General features: G+C 42.8%; 1 protein-coding gene across 2 annotated transcripts in view; it reads right to left on the reverse strand.

Annotated features, from left to right (window-relative positions):
* The window catches only part of LOC122989989 (amyloid-beta A4 precursor protein-binding family B member 2), a 39,693-nt gene extending 17,541 nt beyond the window's left edge, over positions 1–22,152 (reverse strand). For both annotated transcript variants that reach the window (XM_044363060.1, XM_044363059.1), the window contains exons 1-8: positions 21,848–22,152; positions 17,318–18,610; positions 16,435–16,643; positions 15,484–15,627; positions 14,698–14,783; positions 14,437–14,497; positions 11,945–12,091; positions 11,351–11,478 (exon numbers count right to left, since the gene is read on the reverse strand). In XM_044363060.1, coding sequence (XP_044218995.1) covers positions 11,351–11,478; positions 11,945–12,091; positions 14,437–14,497; positions 14,698–14,783; positions 15,484–15,627; positions 16,435–16,643; positions 17,318–18,578 — 2,036 coding nt within the window. In that variant the 5' untranslated portion in view covers positions 18,579–18,610; positions 21,848–22,152. The remainder of the gene's footprint in view (positions 1–11,350; positions 11,479–11,944; positions 12,092–14,436; positions 14,498–14,697; positions 14,784–15,483; positions 15,628–16,434; positions 16,644–17,317; positions 18,611–21,847) is intronic.
* Positions 22,153–22,448: the final 296 nt, after the last annotated feature.

Consider the following 22,448-nt stretch of genomic DNA (forward strand, 5'->3'; position numbering starts at 1 on the left):
TAAAAGATCTTTATAAGACGCAGTGAAAACAGCACAAATGTAACTAGTCCCCAGTCTGCTCTGCTGTACTTTCTTCTGCTCTGCAGCTTCCAGCATCGCTCAGTAGAGACTCATGTCCTCTCCAAACCATCTGTCAAACACACACACACACACACACACACAAGCTCACACACAGCACTGTGGCATCACACACGCTTCACACAGACTTCAATTATCAAATAGCTTTACAGAGTGTCTGGGTAGCACCGGCCGCTATGCTAATGCACTTACATATGCTAATTGCACAGCCAAATGCTGATTAGAAATGTCTGAGGAGGAAGTTCTTGTGACTCTCCTGTCAGTAGAAAGAAGATGAGGAGGCAGTGAGGGCCAGGTGTGTGTACAGTGTGTGTGTGTGTGTGTGTGTGTGTGTGTGTGTGTGTGTGTGTGTGTGTGTGTGTATGTGTGTGTGTGTGTGTGAGGAAATATGTTATTATTGATTGCCACTGAACTGGTAACTCTATAATCGTTGACAGTGTTGTGACTTTGGCTTCAGTCCAAAGTGGATGTGATCCAGTTTCACAGTGAGGCTCAACACTGAACTGTGACAGGTGAGAGCAGCACTGAGAGAAACAACAGCTGGATGGTGATTTAGAGGAAAGCCCTTTCATCACACTGCAAAGAGAATAACAAAACAAATGGCAGGTATATGTATACTTAGCGACTGTTCAGTATTCTCTTTTCAAAAACTTTTGTGTGAGAATCGTTGTTTCATTATCTTACTTTAAAACCTGATGCAGTGTGAAATAATCCTCAGTAAAGCAGAACACTCTTTGTAGTTAGTTTGTATACACTGTTACGATGACAGCTACAACAATATTCATCCTCCCTTTGTAAGCACAGAAAAAGCGAAACATATCTGCTGTCAGGCCTACAAATGTATTTATGGTCATTTAAATTTTGTTGATGAGCCTTCATAATCTGCGTGGATTCAGCAGAAAAAATATCCATTTTCATTAGTCCAAACTTAAAAAAAACACCATACACGCCATACACTGCTGTGTTTTTAAAAATTGGACCCCAGAGTGTTAATAATTGTGTTTGCAGAGAACAGCGGATGTTGCTCATGATGGAAGTTAATTTGTAGTTTACTATAATGGAGTGTAGAATATGATGATTAACAAATAAATAAAATTTGATGATAAAACCCAAAAGAGGAGATGCAAAGTACAGACTTTACAGAGCCATTAACAGGACTGTGAAGTGCTGCTGGCAGAAATTGCTGCACTACTGATGCAATGTTACTGTCCATTATCTGGTATTTACAGTTGTGTCTATAGCATGTTTAAATATCCTTTATTTAAATTAGAACCCCACCAATATCAATTTTTGAGACAGATACTATTTGAAAAATCAGAGAACAGTATATTGGCCAATATTCACTTTTAAAATAAACACATCATATAAACAAACATTTTTGATGTATTACATTATTTAAGAGCTGTGCTCTTGCTGTGCTCAAAGATCTACAGAGTGGACAGAGACATTGCACAGCTGAAAAATGTACTTAATTATGATAATATTATGTACTTACATGTTTACTTTTACTGTAATTTTGTAATTTTGTCACCTCTGTATATATAACATCTAGTGCCTGTGACCCTTCCTTTGTTGCTCTTCTTGATGTTTTCCCTGTTTTTCTCCTATTTTGTGGATTTTTCTTTATCTGAAATTGGGGATCTAATGATAGAGGGTGTTGCATGTTGCACAGATTACAAAGCCTTCTGAGGAAAATTTGTGATTTTGGGATATATTATATATAAATAATGCAATTTCTTGTTACTTATCGGTCAACAGATATGGCCCATTTGCTCCTGTGATCTGGATACATTACAGTTTGCATAACTGGGGCAGGCAAACTTGTCAACAAAAATGGCATGTCCCAGGTCAAGGAAAGCAGAGCCACAGTCATTTTTTGCGAGGGAGGACTTATTATCTACTGCTACTACTTGTAGTTTTTGCCAGGCTTGCTTGAGATAGCAGGAAGAGGCAGAGTTAGGTGAGCTTTCAACTTGCTGGGTGAATTTTTGACCTTACATTAACTTGCATTTTTCCTCATCCAGATAAGATTCAGTTAGAGTTACAGATGCAGTTAATGCATCTGTAAGTGTAAATGACGAAATGAGGAATATATATATATAGTGTTGGACGAAAAGATCAATATCACTCTCATGCCTGTGTGTTAAGTACGGAGCTGAAGCTGGGAGGTGATCACCATAGCTTAGCATAAAGACTGGAAGCAGGGGTAAACAGGCAGCCTGGCTCTGTCCAAAGTTCAAAAATACAGCACCTCATTTAACTCTCGGCAAAAAAAACTGAATAAGCTTATTTCCCAAAAGGGTGAACAATTCCTTTTAAAAGTAAGGACAAAAACACATTTAAAAGTCAACGGAGCAGGATTTTGGATCTAATTTGGATCTAATTTGAAAGCTTGTGTGACAACTGAACAGGGTAAACCCCTCTGCGACCTGGTGAATTAGTCATGGCCCACAGCCATTAGGCCTAATGTAGAATGTCTGTGTGTAATTACCTCTCTACACAGTAAACTTGTTTACAGCACCGAGATGAGCAGCAAAATGAGCACCCGGGGCCAGAGGGCGCAGTGAAGGAGGAGGAGGAGGCCCTCCCTACATCACTGGTACCACATGATACATCCCCACACACACACACACACACACAGGCAGACAGACAGAAACACACAATCACCAATATCGCCTGAGGCAGCAAAGAACTAGGACAAAATCAAGTCGAAATAAAAATAATACTGTTGTCTAGAGTGTATTAAACAGCGTACGAAGCGCTGCTTGTGTGATTTGAGCAGACAGTTGATGTTGTTTACAGCAGCAGTTATGCCTCAGTTTGATTCATCCTCAGAGATTTACAAACTTGATGGTGAAAATGGTGTTTTACTAAAAGGGGGCGCATATACACGACCCCAGTTTATGTTCATGCAGCTTGGTGACCTGATTCCAGGCGTATATGGTGAGGCAGGGAGAGGGAGGGGCAACAAGCTGAGGAGGCACACACAGTACCCGTGTGTCAACACTCCTCATCGTATTTCATTACATATTTAAGAGCAGAGATAGGTGGGTTGGTGAGATGGAAAGATAAAGTGAGTGTATGTGTGTGTGTGTGTGTGGTGAGGGGGATGAGGGGGAGACTCTGGGTGGGCGAGAGAGGGAGAGAGACGATGTCCTGCTGTTCTCTCTGCTCTTGATCATTTATACATCACACTGCTCTGGAGTGTGTGTGTGGGATCTGTGTCTGTGAGTGACTAAATGTGTGTGCGCGCGTGTGTTTTTTGTACACAAGCGCCGATATTCTCGACTGAGACAAGGCTTCGGTGAGGTGTCACCTCAGTAAGACGCCCCCATTCATGTATCTTACTAACGTGTATATGTGTGTGTGTGTGTGTGAGAGAAAGTGTGTGTGTGTATGAGAGAGAGAGAGATAAAGAGAGTGTGTGGGAGAGTGCTGGGATTTGGTGTTGAGTTAGTGTGTGAGAGCTTCTTCTCTGCAGTTTCGATCATACTGTATGCATGTAACCTAATTAGCTGCATGTGCCATAAATCATGTTTCATGCACACACTATATAGTAATGTGCTGTTTTTCTCACAGCCAACTGAAGTATTTAAAGGATCAGTTCACCCAAATTACAGAAAATTATATCTTCTAAGCTGAAATGAGAAGTCAATAAATAGATTAGGTGACTGAATTGGCAACTTTTTTGATAATTGATTAATCTTATTATTATTTTTATTATTCAAGCAAAGATATGGAGCACACAATCCCTTTTTCCAGCTGCTTTTCTCTGTTAATATGATGGTAAATTAATAATTTGGGGGGTTGCACTGTTGGTCAGAGAAAACGTGGTATTTGGAGACATCAGCTTGGGCTTTAAGGAACTGTAAATGACATTTTTTACTATGTCCTGACATTATATACTGTATACACCACACGATCCATCAATTAGTCAGGATTGACTGAAACGTTGCCACCCTATTTCTGTCTTACTTTTATTGGTGTCTGGCATGCAGATTCGGTGGTTTTGGTTTTATTTGTCCAGGTTTTGAGATATCTCCCTCACATAGGCTGTGAACAGTTTTCACTATAACTTTTTTGTAACAAAGAAATATTCCCTCTGAAACTGTTGACTGTGATTTCTAGATGATCTAGAGTAAAAAGGACACTGTTTCTGTACATACACATTGCTGTTAAATTGTTCAGTGCTCTGAGCAGCACATATGACATTCAGTTCATCTCCGTTGTATTTGGCTGGAGGCAGAAAACCCAATACATGAAAAAAGAAAACCAAAACTGTCTGCATGGCTAGAAACCACTAGTTATGTGAGAAAATGTTTTTGGTAATTTGGGGGAACTGAACCTTTAAATATACCTATTGAACAACAGATATAATGATAGCAGACCTTGTAATGGCTCTGCATGATTTACTTTTTTCTAATGACAATGTCTTTAGTAATACAGACATTTAGAACTGAAACAATTTTGATAATGAATAAATATTTCATGTCATTTTTCAAATGCCAAACTTTATCTAGTTCAAGCTTCTCTGTTACGAAGATTTGCTGCTTTTATGTCTTATGTGATAGTAAACAGAATATATTTGGGTTTTGGGCTGTTAGTCTGGAAAAAAAAGATATTTTAAGATGTCATTGAGGGCTTTGGAAAGTTGTGATGATTGGCATTTTTTTTTGCCATTTTCTGGTAGTTTCTAGATTAATTATTAATTGATGAACTAAGAAAATAACACTGGAGTTTGGTTTTACTTGATTCCTTTAGTTAAATGTTGTCACATTTTCATTGTAGCATCAGTTAAATATAAGTTACCATCAAAGGACAGAGGAACTGTGGTCGTTAGCCATTCGGTTGGAACAGTTTGATCTGTGTTTCTTGGTTGAAGTAGAGGAAGACGAGTCAAAAACAGCCACGCCGAGACTGGGATTTCCACAGTGCTCGTTGTTTATTACTAACATTCACATCAACCTTACCAAGCCCGGTTGTATGGCTACTATTTTATCATACATGAACAAAACAGAGGCCACATGTAACCAAACGTTGTTCTTGAGTTGAAGGGCAAAAAGAAAACAGGAGCTCAATAACATGCGTCCGATCACAGCTTGTGCACCGCTCAACAAACTCAAACAATACAAGGCGCTGTCTGATGACATTGCTTCCCTCGTACCTAGACAACACAGTAAGTCTTAAAGGTACATTTCACAATTTCAACTGTTACATGGTGTCAAGTATCATGACCTCAAATTCATTTACTATTTAACATTTTTATCTGCATCTATCTATAAATAATCGAATTGTGAATAAATGTATTCTGACCCTGAGCTGCAGATATATATTGAATTGTAATCATGACAAGTGATAAATGTGCACCTTTAAATACACTCTGTCAAGAATAAATTATTTGAAGAAAGTGTGATATTGATCCTAAGGGGAGATAAATCTATCAGCTTATACATCAGTTCTGCTAGACAGGCCAACAGCCCCCTCAGTGGACACAAAACATGCAAAAACCTCCTTAAAATGCGTCTAAACATGTAATTCAAATGTATTCAGTTAAAACAGTCCACAACCACTTCTGCTGTCAGTAGTCTGAATAAATAGACGAGCCACAGGCAGACACTGTCTGTGCCAGCGTCCTGCTGTGTTCAACCCTGTATGATCAGCGAACATCAGCATCACCTCACATCACTGCCCGACGCGGCGGGGAACAGCGAGGGTTTTATCGGGAGGAGATTTATTGGCTGGTGGGGCAATGGAAGGGATCTATAGTAGGAACAGGAGGAGTAATCTGTCAGGAAGACAGGATTACAGCAGGTGTGCCAAACAATGCTAATATAAGATAGAGGGAGAGAGAGAGAGAGCGATAGAGAGAGAGAGTTAGCATGAAGACTATGAGAGAGAAGAAATGAGAAAAGAGGAAGAGATATTTTATTTTTTTAAGGTTTTTGCAAACCTGGATGCTTCTGCTTGTAATTCTGTGTGTGCGTGTCTGACATATGACTCTGGGCTGGAGAGTGAGGGGGACACTGCTCCTACCTTAATGACCCTTTAGAGAATGAGGGTTTCTGGGGGGCGGGAGGAGCTGGGTGGACATATCCTGACAAGAAGAGCGTGTATGTGTGTGGAGAAGTGGGTGTGATGGATTGTGGGTAGATGGAAGGAGCTGACGCGGAGGAGCAATGACTTGCAGGGAAAGAGAGAGGTTGGCCGGGCTCAAATCGGGAGCAGGAGCAAAGAGGAAAGGCCATCAATCACTGTGGCGTCTATCGAGTGGGTCTAGGTGTTCGGCCTCCATCCCTGTGGGCCGTCGGAGGGACCTTGCATGTTAATTAAGGCTACAGGGGACTAAGCATCAGCAAATAAGCTGCAGCTCAACGGGGACATCGTGACGGGAAGGTCTGGAACCCAAACATGCACATACAAACTCACTTCATTGACATAAATGGAGGTGATCGCTAGAGTGTGTTCAGCATTAAAATATTAATGATACCGAGGGCTTGCGTGTTTCTTCTTCTCTTCTTTTCCTCTCATCTTTTCTCTGCTCTCCTTTCCCTTTCTTTTCTACATGCACAGCTGTCCACAGAAGGTCAGCGGTGGTGGTGGGGGGAAACAAGTGAGAGCTGGAGGGAATAAGCAAGCAGAGCCCCACTGCTGCCCACTAATGAATATGAATGAAATGTGGAATGAGTGTGTGTGTTTGCAGGAGTAATTGTGTGAATGTGCTGATGAGCCATTAGTGAAGAAAGGTAACGATAGTTCACTTTAATATCTGGAAATGCACAGAGACGTCGGGGCCTATACAAAGACACTATTAAAGGCGCACATCCTCCGCTTCTCAACAGTGTTGTCTCAATCCTAATGCGTGTCACAAGCCAAGGACAAGAAAACAAGCAGCAACTGACCCCCTAACGTCGTAAATCATCTCACTCTGGCTTTTTGTTCTTCGCTTACTGTTTCCCCGCTCATTCTTCATCCTCCTCTCTCCTCCTCCTCCTCATTCTCTGCTTGTTATGGTAGACACTCAAGGAGAGAGAGAAGGGGGAAACTCCACACAAACACACACACACACACACACCTTTACTCAGGTATGTATCCTCACATGAACAGATTGGGATGAGGTGAAAGATGCTTAAGTCAAAAATATTAATATTTTGGCTCTGAAGAACACACATATACACACACACACCAAGTGCGATATCAAACAGCTCCAAACAGCCATGACACACACTTCGAAAATCCCTGCAGCACATCCAGACTCTTTAATCCTGTCTTTCTCAATCCCTCCTTTGCTTACTTCATCTCTCTTTCTGTCTTTCACTCTTATGGTTTTTTCTTTCTTATCTGGCTCCCTGGGCGTTCGCTCATATCTCAGTGATTCCTCTGGCTGCAAAACCAGCCTGCATCTCGACACCTTGACCGCCAGCCAGAGAGAGAGAGAGAGAGAGAGCGAGAGAGAGAGAGAAAGAGAGAGAGAGAGAGATAAAGAGAGAGAGTACACAGCTTGAAGTCAAACACACAGCAAGAGGCTGGGAAGTAAATGGGTGACAAAAATAAAGGGAAAGCTAATGAATGAAAGTAGGGCTGGGAGACTTGTGTTGTGTCCTCTACACAAACAACAGAGCCATTAAAAATCAACAGAGGACAGAAACAGAGGGGGTGATGTTGGTGTGGAGAGAGAGAGAGAGGCAGAAATGGATGACTGGAAGTAGACGAGGGGGTAGATGGATGGATGGGGAGAGCTAGAGGAGTGAATGAAAGAGAGACCGGGGTACTCACACAGCCAGACATCCTCGCCCCGTTACAGACGACTACTTTCCTGCCTCCTTAGCTCCTCCGCCACGGTGACATTGCTACAGCCCCTTCACCGCGGTACCCGGGGGTAAATCTCTTCCCGTCTGCCTCCTCTCTCTTTCTTCTTCTTCTTCTTTTTTTTTTTTTTTAATCCTCTGGGGCTCCTTCCCCCCTTCTTCTCTCCCTCCTTCCTCCCCCTCCCGCTGCCTCTCCCTCTCCTCCTCTTCTACCCCTCGCTACACCTTTTCTCCCACTATCTTCCTCTACGGTCGGCTTTCTTTTGCTTTGCTCGCCCGGTCCGAAGAGTCCCCTGCAAGGTCCTGCTGTGCGTCTCTCAGTGCAAGCAGGGAAGCATGCCTCTCCGCTCGCTCTGCCTCTTCCTCTCTCGCTGGCTCTCCATCGCTCTGTTTATAACCCTACTCTCTCTCAAAAGCACCGCCACTTTTTTTTTTTTCTTCCCCTGCACCCTTTCTGGTTTGTCTTCTTCTTGAGTATCTTCTCCTCTTCCTCAGTTGCTGCTATCTTTGTCTCGCCCTCTCTTGTCTAACAGAAAGCTTGAAAAAAAAAAAAAGGGGGACAGCTTACATCTCGTGAAAGTGCAACAGCGGGACAAACAAAGAGAGGCAGAAAAGAAGAAGAGGCAAAGCTGTGCAGCCAATGGCACAAGAGGGAGGCAGAAAGAGTGCTGGAGACAAAGAGTGGAAATAGCGCAAGAGCATTACAGACAGAAAGAGGGGATGGAGAAGTGGGGGAAAACACACGCACTCATTCACCATCACACACACACACATACACACACAGCAGAGTGTTCCACATATAGACCTATGACTTCATCAATTCAGTCCCCACCTGCAGACACACACACATACATGCAAACTTGTGCACGCGCAAACCACAGCCGTGCACGTACTCAGACTTGCTGAGTGCTCCAGATATAGCTTCATGACTTCATCGAGTAGCGAACCCCTCCCCCCCCCACCCACCCCCTCGTCCCGCCCCGCTTAAGAGACAGGGGGACTCATTCATATTGAATCAAGCTGAAGGAGAGAGAGAGAGAGGGAGGGAGAGAGGCGGAACATTCAGGACAACATGGTGAGTATTCCTCAGATAGATGGATAGAGAAAGAGACAGAAAGAGTGGTGGATGGAGAGAGCAAAGGGAGAGATATTCTCTTTCTCTGTTCCCCCCTTTTTCTCTGTCACTTTTTTTGGTTTCTTCACATAAACAAGAAAGCTGCTCTCTCTCTTCATTCTGCCTCTTCTCCTTGTACTATCTGACAGGTCCGATCAATTTTCTAACAACCATTTAACTGCTTACACAGTGTTCAAGCTGCCACCAGCTCAGCACTTTGTTTCTGTTTTTCTCAGGCCAGTCGCACACGATGCACCACATGGCCGAAAGTATATGGACACCTGAGCGTTACACCCATATGTGATTGTTGTACATCTCATTACAAGCAGCCTTCACTCCCCTGTGAAGGCTTTTCACAGGATTTTGGTACCTGGCTGCAGAGATTTGCTCCCATTCAACCACGAGAGCATTAGGCACTGATTTTGGGTGATAAGGCCTGGCTCTCTCCTGAAAAGATTGTGATGGTGCTGAGGTCAGGGCTCTGTCAAGTTCTTCCACACCAAACTCAGAAAACCATTTGCACGAGGGCAGAAAAGAACCTTCCTCAAACTGTTGACACAAAGTTGGAAGCACACCATTGTTAAAAATCTAACTGCTGTAGCATTACAATTTCTGAGCCCAAACCATAAAAAAACAGCTTCATAACAAAGGTACACATGAACAGAAATGTCCACATCCTCTTGCATACTCAGCTGGCTGCATCAGCTTCTCTGTAGGCTTCTCTCAGGCTTTGATTACAGTGCACTCTAGTGGCAGGACTGTGCACCTCCAACCATAATAAACTCGTGTCAGATATACACACAGTCCATCCCCAGTCAGATGCAGGATACTGGAAAACAATTTGCTGCATACATGGAAAGTGCATTGTGGTTGCAGATCATCGAATATCTTCACACGCACCCCAGCTTGGCCAGAATTATATTACATCAAAGTCATGAGCCTGAAACCAAACTGTAGACTGCAGATTTTAAAGTGCTGGTGGGAGGAGAGGATGAACAGAGTGGAAGCTGTAATGCTGTACGAGAGAGAGATAGAGAGAGAGAGAGAAAGAGAGCGAGATGGAGTGAGAGAAAAAGGATAAGAGGGAGAGCCAGCCTGAGCCGAGTACATGCTTTATCCATTACCGCCGAGAGAGACAGCCACTGAAAGTTTCTCAATCCACTGAGACGGAAGAGGGTGGAGGGACTCTCTTTCTTTCTTTCTCTCTTTATCTGTCTCACACACACACACACACAGCTAATGTTGTGGTAGTGGTGCTGGCGAGGAAAGGAAAAAAAAAAAAGGAGAAAGGCAGAAGAGGGAGAGGAAGAGTGTGAGGGATGCTGTGTGTGAGAGAGACTATGGGAACACTTAAAAGGCACAAAAGAAAGACAGAAATAAGAGATAGGTGGGAACACACAGAGACAGCAAGACAGAAATAAGAAAAAAAAAAAACAAGGTAAGGAGACATGGGGAACATGGGCGAGTGAAGTGAGATCAAACCTCTTACACAGATGCTATTTTAAACTCCATTTTCACCCAATCCCTTAACAGATGATTACACATGTCAGGACGACACAGCTTCTTGGACTGCAAACTTCCATCACTCCTCTTATTTCTATGGTCATTGTGTGACACGTCTCAGATGCGAATCTCCCAAAGTCTCTTAGCTCTTAGTAGTTTAGCATTTGGTATTGGAAAAAAAGATTTATACTGGTGTCAGGATGTTCTGTATATGTGCAGCGCATGTGGGTATATGTACACATGCAAATATGCATACATGTCTCATACATATTAGATCTATGCATGTATGTATATTACATCAACACTAATGTTTGCAGCGGTGTATTGGTTTTCTGAGTGTGTGAAGTGGTTGCTTCATGGGTTAATGGGAAACCCAGAGGGGCCCATATCAATGAGGGCTTAGCTTGTCCCCCCCATTAGCAGCTGTGCAAGCCTCAGCACACTGTCAGCTCAATAGTGAAAGGTTAAGACCATGGGACATTGCCAAATGACTGAAGGCCCCACAGGTCCTCAGTGTGGAAGGGAAACATGGAGCAATGAGCATAATTATGGTGTTTTGAATGCAGTTTGTGCAAATATGCGCTGAATAATAATGAGGCCGATCCCATTCTCAGATGATTAGTTAAAACTCCTGAATCAGCTTCTAACAGCGAGAATGTACCTCACATGCATTTTACAGTGTTTGATATGCTGCAGGTTTGAAAGATGATGTATGTGTGTCTTCTTCTTTGTCTGTAGCTCATCAGTTCAAGTTCACATGTAGTCATCGCTAAAACCGTGGCATCAAATAGCTGAGCATGCTCGCAAAACAACAACCAAGAAGAGAAGTTTCATTAATTGGTTTCAATACCTGTCATGGTCTCGGCCGACGCCCCAGACACGGATGCTGCTGATTGGCTGAGAGTGGAGCAGGCTTCGATCATCTGGGTCAACCAGAGTCAACATGCGGTCCTGAAGCACCAGCAGCATCCCTTTACCCTGTGAGACCACAAACAGATACACTATAGCAGAAAAAAACATTTCTCTGCTCCATGTATGACATTTATTTTTCTGACTTTTCTCTAATCTTTGGTTTTTTATTGTTTTAGATGAGATGTAATTGATTGCTTTAAGTCCTCAGGCCAAAAAAAACTGTAAACAAAACAAAGGATGGGGCAGGCTCTAATATATCATATAAATGTTAGGCAAACACTCAGAAGTTTTCTTCTTACACTTTTCTTTTTATCAAACTATTAGAAACACTTCATCTACACACAGAGATTAATAAAATATACTTAAATCACTCTTTGTTTGAACTTTTTGCAACTCATTGATGTCCAATCTCTGATGAGGTGTTGTGAGTTAAAATTGCTTCGCTCACAAACCAAAAGTGTTGGAACCACTGCACTATAGTATGCAAACTGTATACATATGCATGTGTCTGTCTGTCTGTTGACAAACTGACCTCTCCCCAGACACCAGCTGAGTCTCGTATGTCCCTCCTGCAGTAGGACAGCTGTCTGATACAGTGGTGGACGGCCACACTGCTCCTCCCCTCACACAGGTCCTGCTCTGCCATCTCCACCCAGCCCAGAGACCGCACTGGAAATGACTGAGAAAAACACATTTATATTTTTACACTTGTAAGGGTTCACAATGTCCCTTAGACTCCATTCCCTCTCTTACCTCTATCATTACAGGATAATTCTGTTTTAGTTTTGAAACTTGTGTCTTTTGTTTTGGTCATCATTTTTTGGGGGTATGATAACATTGTACTCAACAATGTATTTGCTGAGTTTTTAGAGCAAGGTTTAACTAACTGTTTAACTGGATTATTTAAAAACATAGTGCACACAAAATGTTAATAATCCCTTACTGCACAGGAACATGTGTGTGTGTGTGTGTGTACACAAATACTACAGTAGTAGTACAGTAGTTCAATGCAGAACCAGGACGTTGTTTGAAAACTGTGATACATGTTTTCAACAGACAGTTTGGGTAATAATTAACCATTCACCTTCTTTATTCCTCTCCAAATAAGTTTGGGGATATATTTATTCAGACTTCTTCTTTGGATCTCAGTAATTAACTTGGAGGGAACAATGTTATCATAATAAACAGTATAGAAACAAAGGCCAAACAGAAATAAAATCCAAGTTGTGATAAACCGGAATTGTCCTTTAAACATCAACCATTTGCTTGAAAGCAACTCTATTTTAAACTCAGAGTTCCTCTTAAATCTTTACTTACAGTATAGTGTGCAGTGACAGATACTGTACCATCACAAGCCTGCCATCACACTGACAGAGGTTTGATTGGGGAAGACAATGCATGAAATATGTAAGACTGCGTTTGTGTGTGTTTTGTGTCTCTGTGTGTAGACTGCCTCGGGGCAGCAGCTATTACCATTTCCTCTCCTCTCTTCCTTTATCTTTCATTCTTTCTTTCTTCTACTACAACAAGGGGCTTTTCCCTGTTGAGGAAATTCTCAGGAAACATTTCTCAAGCTCTATAACAGTGTCAAACAAACATGCACTCGAGTGCACACGCACACACACACACACACACACGCACACGCACACACACACACACACACACACACACACACACACACACACCAATGACCATATTATTCTCTCTTGGTTTCTTATCAAACTTTCACATATCCTGAAATCTCATCTGAATTCACACTCTTCTGCTGTTCTGGGTTCCTCCGAGATATCTGAACATCTCACGATTTTCTTTCACTTGAATTTTATTTTTAAATCACTTCTTAAGTCTCATTTTCTGTCCCATGTGATTTAAGTGTAATTTGCTCTCTTTGGAAAAGTAGAAATCCTGATGGGAAAATGTGCTTGGTACTTTTGGTTTTGCCTTCATTTTAAGTCGTCTTATTGCTAAATGCACAAATATAAGCATGCAACATTTGACTTTTTTAATGTTAGATTAATTAAATATGTCATATAAGAAACAATAGTGGAATTTGTTTACTATAAAAGAAGTACAAAAATGTCAGACTGACCATCTAACTCCCTAAATCATCTCTGTCGTAATTCCACTGAGACGATATATCTGTCAAAAAAAAAGATCGCTCCTTCTTCTCTCCTGTCTCTTTACCTCATTTCCCATCCATACCTCAGCTCAGTCATCTCTTTGCTCCTACTTTTCAAAGATATGTTTTGGGGTATTTCTGCCTTTAATTGATAACTGACAGTGAAGAGGCTGATAGGAAACAAGGGGGAGAGAGATGTGCAACAAAGGTCCAGAGAGATGTTGCAGTTATGTGACATGACCTGTTACCATTCAGCTACCACGGTGCTCCTCTCTGCTCCTACTTTTATTGTGATCATCCCAAAAGTCTGCTGGTTGAGCTTTTCTATATGCCTTTCTTCCACAGGGGGACAGCAAAAACCAGTCTGGCTGTACACACATACTGTACACTACATCTCAGTTCTCAAAGTTACCACTGAGTGGCACTACTGCACACACAGACAGAGAGGATAGGATGCCTGTGAGCAGGTTCATTACGTCATTGCAAACAAAGCCTGGTGTCTTCCATTTATCAAGAAATAAATAATGTGCTAATTGCTAACCAAAGTCTAATCAACCTACTGTTAAATCTACAATACAGGGTCAGACTGACTTTATCATAAAGGAAGATGTGTTTATCAAATGTTTGATTGTTGCCAAACAGTCATATATAGACAGTGTACTGTGCAGGTGTGCAGGTGAAAAATATCTGATTAGTGTCTGAATGCATGCAGGGTCTGACTGGAATACTAAACAAATGCATTTAATTACTCAGCACACTGGCTTGAACCTTATTAAAGTGATATAATTTGAAACTTTATCATATTCATACGTAGAATATATACAACATCAGGCCCACTGGTCAACAAATACAATGTCTGTCCATTTCAGACACATATTATCAGTATGTTACTGTTGCTGTCTTACCATTGCCTCCGGATCGGAGAAGGAGTTGCTGAGGTCCACTGTCTCCAGTTGGGCTGGAGGGCTGCAGCGAAATATCAGACATAACAAGCAGTCACAATAAAGTCACATCTCAACAGACTAACACAACGTAAACACCTAACACACCTCTCTATATTATATCAAGGCTGAGATCTTGCAACAAAAATCTAGTGGCAATCACACATCTGTCTATCTCTATCTATCTCTACTGCACAGTGTCTCCAGCATATCTGTGTGTATTACTTGAGTTTGAGTGATGCATAGCGGAGGGTAGCCCCTTCAAATGCCTTCAAACTGGGGTCTGGATAGACTGGATAGTCCTTCAGCTCCTAGAACAAGACACACAGACAGACAGATGTTCAGAAAGAGTGAGACTAACATTGGTGGTAGACGGTGACTGGTGAAGGGATAAAGGAGATTAATAACTACCTGGCAGATTCTAATACTGTTTTTGCCCAAAAAATTTTTTTTTATCTCATTTGCTTTGTAATAACTATAAAGGATAACACTTTTTTAAACCTAATATGAGAGATATTCATCTCTGTTGAATATGTACTTCAGACAAGCCTGGACAGCGATAACTGTTAGCTCATTTCAATTTAATAAGTGCAGCAGGGAAAGCAGAGATATGCTGATATCACCATCAAGCTTTTATGGAAAACTGCTATGCAAGATGGACTGAAGATGAACCAAAGCTAATAAAGTGACTGTGATGTGTAATTTAGACACAAAAGCTAGATTAGGAATGAGAGATTTGGTAGCTACTGTGATGCAAAAGTCCACATTCATTGTATTGAAGGAATACGTCACCCAATACAACAATATGTGTTTTTAATGTTTTTAATAGTATACAGATGATAGTGGAGTAATAACAACAATAAATTAATAAAACAAGACCAGTGTTGTCCATTAAGTGTAAAAGCAAACATTCAGACTGACCTTAATCAATCAATATATGTATATATATATATATATATGTATTATTAGTGACCATTTCAACAGCCAAATAAATGTGAGTCTGTGTCTTACATTGACTGTGCTGGCGGTGGCGTTGAGATTCGGTCCAGAAGAGGTGACATCATTCGAGGGGGTGGAGGAGGAGGAGGATTGGGAGGAGCCAGAGGAAGAGGGGACTGGCTCCACAGAGCTGTCAGATACCAGACTGCTGGGGCGCTGTGGGAGAGAGAGTGAGGGATAAAGATGGAGAGACAGAGAGAGGTGCGGTGTGAGAGAAACACAGAGACAGACAGAGCGTGGTGGGTTCATCATTGATCACCAACAGCTTTCCAATATACTGCACTAAGATCTTATATTTGCCAGTTTTGGCATCAACCTTTGATAAAATGGAGGCTGAAGTCAAGTCAGCATGCAACATTTGACTTTTTAAAATGTTTTAATGGTGGAATTTGTTTACTATAAAACAGGTCCAAAAATGTCAGACAGACCACCACCATCCAACTCTCAAAATCATCTTCTTTGTCATAATTCCACTGTGATAATATATCCGTCAGAGAAAAGATTACGTTATGTCAACTTCTATGTCATCAGCCTTTGACATTTTTTCCAAATCAAGGAGAAATACTAAATGCCTAAATGTTTATTTACAGCAATTACGTTATTTATCAATAATTCATTCACCATCATAAGTGCTGTTAATGTGTCAAGGATATCTGAAGAAATTTAATGCACACTTGCATTTTTTTAAATATACTTTAACCACATAACATTAAACATTTATCCTTGAAAAAATTATAGATTTCTGTCTCTAAAAAAAAGAAGTGTCTATAACTCATTTGTAATTAGTGTGTTTGCTGACTGTGTAGCCTTTTAACTAATAGTATTAGTATTATCTTGAATTTATTTCCTCAAAGGTAGAGTATCTAATACTGGTACTTAAAAAACCCACAGTGGTTGAAGTTAAGTGCATCTTTGTACACCTAAAGTTAATTATGAATATGTTCGACCATCAGGTCCTCTCACCTCGTTGGGTGGCTTGAGGGAGTCCTGCGTTTCCTGTTGTGGGTCATGCTCAGTATCTGGCCTTTTGTCAGGAGAGGTGTGTTGGTTGCCAGAGGCAACAGGTCGGTGGTACTGCGTGGTGCCAGTGGGCACGTGCCAGAAATAGACCTCTGATGAGTCTGAGATCTCCCGCCAGCCTGGGGGCAGGTCCCCTTCACCCCATACATCTGCTGATGAACGACAGCGATACACAAACACAGATTGCACGTAAGTGTATCACACAAATACATACATATGCTTTTACACAGGCAGGCCCACACACACACATACAAACACACAGACAAGGGTGGACAGGGTAAATTTCAGAGATGGTCAGACTGTCCCTACTTAGTTTCTGTTGTCATAGCAACTCCATCCCCTGTAGTAGGACCCGATGGGTAATAGCCTCTTCTCCTTCCTCTCACTCCTGGTTTCCTTCCTCTCTGTCTGACTTCTCATATTTCTCTCCTGGTGGTCATATTCTCTCTCTTCCACTCTGTCATTCATCGCTGGCAATCATCACTTACTAAATCCAGCTCTGCTTTTTTCTCTCTTTCCTCTTTTCCTTCCTTTTTCACACCCTGCTGTCTGCAGTATCCTATCCTTCTGTCCGTCCTAATCACTCCTGCGCCATAAGGTGGCTCACATGGGCCTTAAAGGTTCCAGCAGTATTGCTGGAATGACTTTCTTGCTTAAGGAGAGGCTTTTGGTAAATTTCCAGATCAGAATGTCTGTAGGAGGAAGACGAGGGGGAGAGAGGAGGAGAGGGAATGAAAGGAGGGTGTAATAGAGGAATGATTAAAGGCTGACACAGATATGCTAATGCTGAAAAGACAGATCAGACGAAAACACACACATATCGAACCTGTCTCCTGTGGAGTCTGAGGCGAGGGTGACTCCTGGGACAGGGTGGTCCAGCTGGAGTCTTCATCCTCTGATGGAGTATCCGGAGTCAGATCCATTCTTAAGCCCACCTTTGGGAGCACAGTCTCTGGTTCAGGATCTGGCAGGGTAGGGGGTGCCCGGTTTCTTGTAGGGGTGTTCCTCTCGCTAGACCTGGCCTGTTTAGGAGAAGAAGGTGGGTACTGTTGCAGGAATTGGTTCTCATTGTTGGGGTGAAGCTCCACCTTGATCACCCTGGGCTGGGAGCTCCGAGGGGGCTTTGCAGGACTTCGCGGACTACCCTGAACCTGGACACAGAGCTCCTCTCTGACCTGGGCTGGAGCCTGGTTCTGGACGTGGTTCTGGTTGTCTGGGACCCACTCTGGGCTGTTGGTGGAGGAGGAGGAGGTGGGAGAAAGCGGGGCTTCAACCACCACTGGTAGCAGGGGCTGTCTTGGAGTTGGTGTGGGCTCATCTTCCTCTTCCTCTTCTTCGACCACTGGCTCCACCTCTTCCTTCTCCTCCTGGCAGGTCTGTTTGCTGTTGGGCTTCTCTTCCTTCTGGCTCTCCCTCTCTTTGGCAGGGGTGGCCTGCTCTTTCTCTGGGGAGGGCTGCTGCTTCTTTTCCCCCTTATCCTCCTTGTTTCCCCAGCTCGAGTCCAGATCCCAGCCCTTCTCATGGTACTCCAAGAAGCTCTTGGTCCGTCTACGAAACGGGGGCAGCTGCGAGTTGTCTTTCTCCGATTCCAGCCAGTCAGAACTGGGGTTATTGATGAGATTGTTGTGAATTTTGCCCTCTGTGTTTGCCCTGCTCAGCTCCAGCTGCTGACTCTCAGCTCGTCTCTGCATGTTGGCCCCATTCTTGGCCAGTTTGGGGTTGGTTGTATTAAACAGTGAGGAGGAGGAAGAGGAAGAGTAGAGGGCTGAACTGGAAGAGGACTTAGTGGGGAGGCCTCTCCCTCTGGTCACAGGTTGGTTTTTAGAAGACAGGTTATCACTTATCCCCATGACGCTCCGCACGCTCGTCATTGCGTATCTCTGGCGGCTCTTTGGCAAGGTAGCCGAACTTCCAGTTTCCATGCCAATGGACTCTTTGATGACATCACGCCCAAGCAGTTGGTTGTACGAGGAACGCAGGCTGAGGGAGGTGGGAGGGGCGGAGGAGGAACCGCCACGGTTTGCCAGACCCACATTAGAGGGGGAGGAGCCAGAGCGGGAGAGGGGAGGAGTTTGTACCGACATCATGGCTGACTGGAAAAATCACTGCAGAGATAAAGCTGAAGGAAGAAGAGACACACTGTCAGAAGTCACGTTACTCTGTATAACCCAACTGTAGCCCAAACAACACTGGATTTTTGACACTGATGTTGATATTTAGGAGTCTGTATCTGATAATATATCCACCTTATTTATTTATTTCTTTTTACATAAATCACAAAATGTTACCAAATAGTTTCTAAAATACCTCAAACATATTTTTTTTGGCATTTATGTGTTGCAATTACAGCCAATACTGTATATGTTCACTATTGGCTAAGCAGATAGTGATAGTGATGAGCATATCAGTCAATATCAGCCTGCTGATTTATCACTTTAAACTCTACTTTAATGCGTTCAATCCACTAAATTTTGATTCACTGAGCTTCACTGACATGAAATGTAGATTTGAATGCATTTAGATGAAATTAATTACCCAGTAAATATCTCACATGAAACAGATTTTTTGTGTGACATTGTTCTGGATAACAATGTCTGTAAAAACTACAAAAGTTACTGTATTTGTGCTTTCTGAAAAATGTTTAAAAAAGGCATTACAGCAGAGTCCTAATGCTACAATTATGTCCAACAATACTCATTTTTCATTAGATCTTTGAAACAATATATAACATAACAATATATAACATAACATAACATAACATAACATAACATAACATAACATAACATAACATAACATAACATTCACACTCTCTTATTGTTCTCTTGTATCTGTGCTGGAGAAAACATCCATCATCTCATTCTGACATCATCACAGACAGATGACATCATCAACTTGAGACATTCAGTACGGTGTCAATCGTTTGCTGCAGTTCAGCCATTCAGAGGCTTTTATCTAAACACAATGTGCAGGTGCTCGTTCTTTTTCCAGCCTCACACCCAGTTTACATAAAAGGTGTCACTGCTGAAGTGTTAAAAAGCACTGCATCAAAGGCATTTGCATGATATCGGGAGTGAGTCAGACTCTCGATTTATTCATCCAGGACTGACATTCAAAGACGGGGTTGAGCAGTGAGCCAGTCTGTGGGGAGGAGAAGTGGCAGCCAGCTCCTGCTAACTAGCTAGCCGTGTTTCTTTTATCTCTGGGTGGATCGTCTCTGTGACGCTGAACACACACACACACACACACACACACACACAGAAAAACAGATGGATAGCAACAAAGACAGAGAATCATTATGATCTTAAGACAGAGCACATGTATGGGTTACATCATTGTCACTTCTGTTATTGAATGATAACCTGTGGAAATCTGGTAAACAACTGAATACAGCTACAGGTAGGAAAACATGCCCAGGCACGCAACCGTAATGTATAAACATCATTTCACCTGTTCATTCACACACACATACACACACACACATCAAATAATGCTGCAGTTATCATCAGCACCTTTTTTGCGAAACATGGAAAACACAAACACAGCAGATTTTAAAGCACGACAAGTTCTTGGGAAAAGACAGAGACAGGATTTTGGAGAGAGCAGAATCCCTGGGCAGTGCACTTTGTTCATGTGGGACCCCTATCTGCTCTCCTCTCCCTGGGTGATTGTCGTGTTGTCCCTCTGTCACCGAGCTAGACAACCACAACAACCTGTTTGTGCTGAATCTGCGCTCACGCTCCAGGCCTGAGTCTCAGATACAAACACGGTATCAACAGGTACAACCTACCTGCACCGACTCATCCTAATTATGTTTTCCTTTTAATTGATGGATTACACTGTCCTCTAGGCTGAAGTGAATGTTTTGAACTCCTGGGCTTGTCAAACAAATCAGAAATATAGATCCCAAGCTAAAAGGCTGACACTTTGGAGACACAAGCTTTTCACGAGACAGCTACAAATTGCGCTTTGAGCCACAGAAGCTGAAAATCACAGCAAATGTGTTGCATGACTCAGAGGATGGATTACACATCCTCACACAAACCACAAAAAACTGACAAGGAGTGATAAGAAAACAGCATTTCAACTCCTGATTGTCCTCACTTATTTGCTTTTTCAAGTCAGAGGTGCAGACAAACTGGATCACCTAGACAGAGACTCCCCCCCCCCCCCCATCCCCTCACAAATGCAGGTCTCTCCAGTAGTTAAACAAAGTGGGGCGAAGAGAGGAGAGAGTGGAGCGGTGAGGAGAAGGATGGTTATTAGAGGGAGAAAGCGAGGAGAATGACACAGCAGTTTGCAGGACAGTGGGCACCAGTCAACACACAGAGGAAGTCAAACTGTTGTCCTCAATAAATCTGTTGTTCCCCCTCCGACAGCAGAGGTCATTCACGAGATGCACAAGATTTCAGCAGCTGGTCACGGGATGCAGCAACACGTATTCTCGTAAAAACAATTATATCTCATTAAACTCATCTTTTTGCTGCTCTTGCTTCTGTGTGCTTATTACGGCCTCAACACTGCATCACAAGAGCACTGTGTTGCCTCTTGTGATGATATAAAATCTAAGATCACAGCAGGAGAAGAAAGAAAACAACCAGTGATCATGTGCTCCCCATATGACTACCAAGGACGAGTCAAAATTAGTTGTACAATGTTCCCTCTCTATTTTAGGAGCAAGGTGCCAAAACAGGGTCCTTATCTGCTCTAGTGTGTTTATACTGTCTGCTCACCTTGTATACAGTATGACAGAGAAGACTGTTTCACACTATCTGAAGGTCAACTGAAATGAAAGACCATATTCTTATCACATCAGTAAAATGCTTTAAGGATTCATCATCATGTAATTTCTAGATATTGACAGATATCTTGGCTTGTCAAGAGGAAAACTACCCATAAGCAACTTAAAGGGTATTCCGTGTAATGGCAGGCCCATTCCCTCAACTCTAAACTGCACCCACTGCTCCATAAATGAAATGCAACAGATGAAAGCACAAGCTGTGGAGAAAATGAACTTGAAAAAGTCAATGATGTCATGGGTGGAGTATCTTAGCCCCTCGTTTCTTGCTGCCTTCTTCCTCATAAACTCCCTCGCTGCTGGCCTACATCAAAAAGCAGCTTTAATCATCTTCAGATCTACCTTCTCGCCGAGGATTCATAGGTGGAGTTGCCGATATTGCGGAAGCAAAGCTGTCGATATGTGAACAGACGCAGTAAATCCTCAGCATCCAGCAGCTACCCCTCTCTCTCTTGCTCTGTGTGTGTGTGTGTGTGTGTATGTCTCTTTACAGCCCCATCACCACCGCCGCACTGGGAGGGGAGCGCATCCCATCGAGAGCATCTATTTACATCCACTCACCACTTCGGTCAGCCTCCGGGCTTCAGCGCCTCCGCTCCCACGACGACACGGTAGTGAGGCAGGGCCGAGGTGACAGCCGCTTTTTAAGTGCCAGTCCGCCCGTAGCTGCAGCCGGCCACCCGTATTGGATCACATCACATCATCTGCCCTCCCAGCCCCGGCACGGTGCTCGCTGGCGGCCAAGCTGCGCTTTCTCTCTGCGCCAGAGGATCCCGGAGCGGCGCGGCGCTGTGGAGCGCTCAACCCAGCCAGCCAATCAGAACCGCGGACGCAAAGACGCTCGGTGCACGGAGGAGACGCAACCATAATAAATCTACCGGTGTTATTTTGCATCTCAGGTAATGAAATCACACATCATCGGAGTCTTACGTCATCCAGTAGTCTGAAGAAATGTGAATGGTTTCCAGTCCTACACCGGCCTGATCATCTCTGAAATACACAGGCAGCCTCGGTTGTATTTAATTAGCCTAAATATTGTGTGATGACTGACTCCAAGTGGTCCTAAAACTAATGTTACCATCTGAAAAGTTATTTCCACATAGAGGATGGTAAGTCCACTCTTGTGCTTCATTAAAATCATACCACTAAGTTATGATAATTA

This window comes from Thunnus albacares, chromosome 10 (genome assembly GCF_914725855.1).
Source record: "Thunnus albacares chromosome 10, fThuAlb1.1, whole genome shotgun sequence".
Lineage (NCBI taxonomy): Eukaryota > Metazoa > Chordata > Actinopteri > Scombriformes > Scombridae > Thunnus > Thunnus albacares.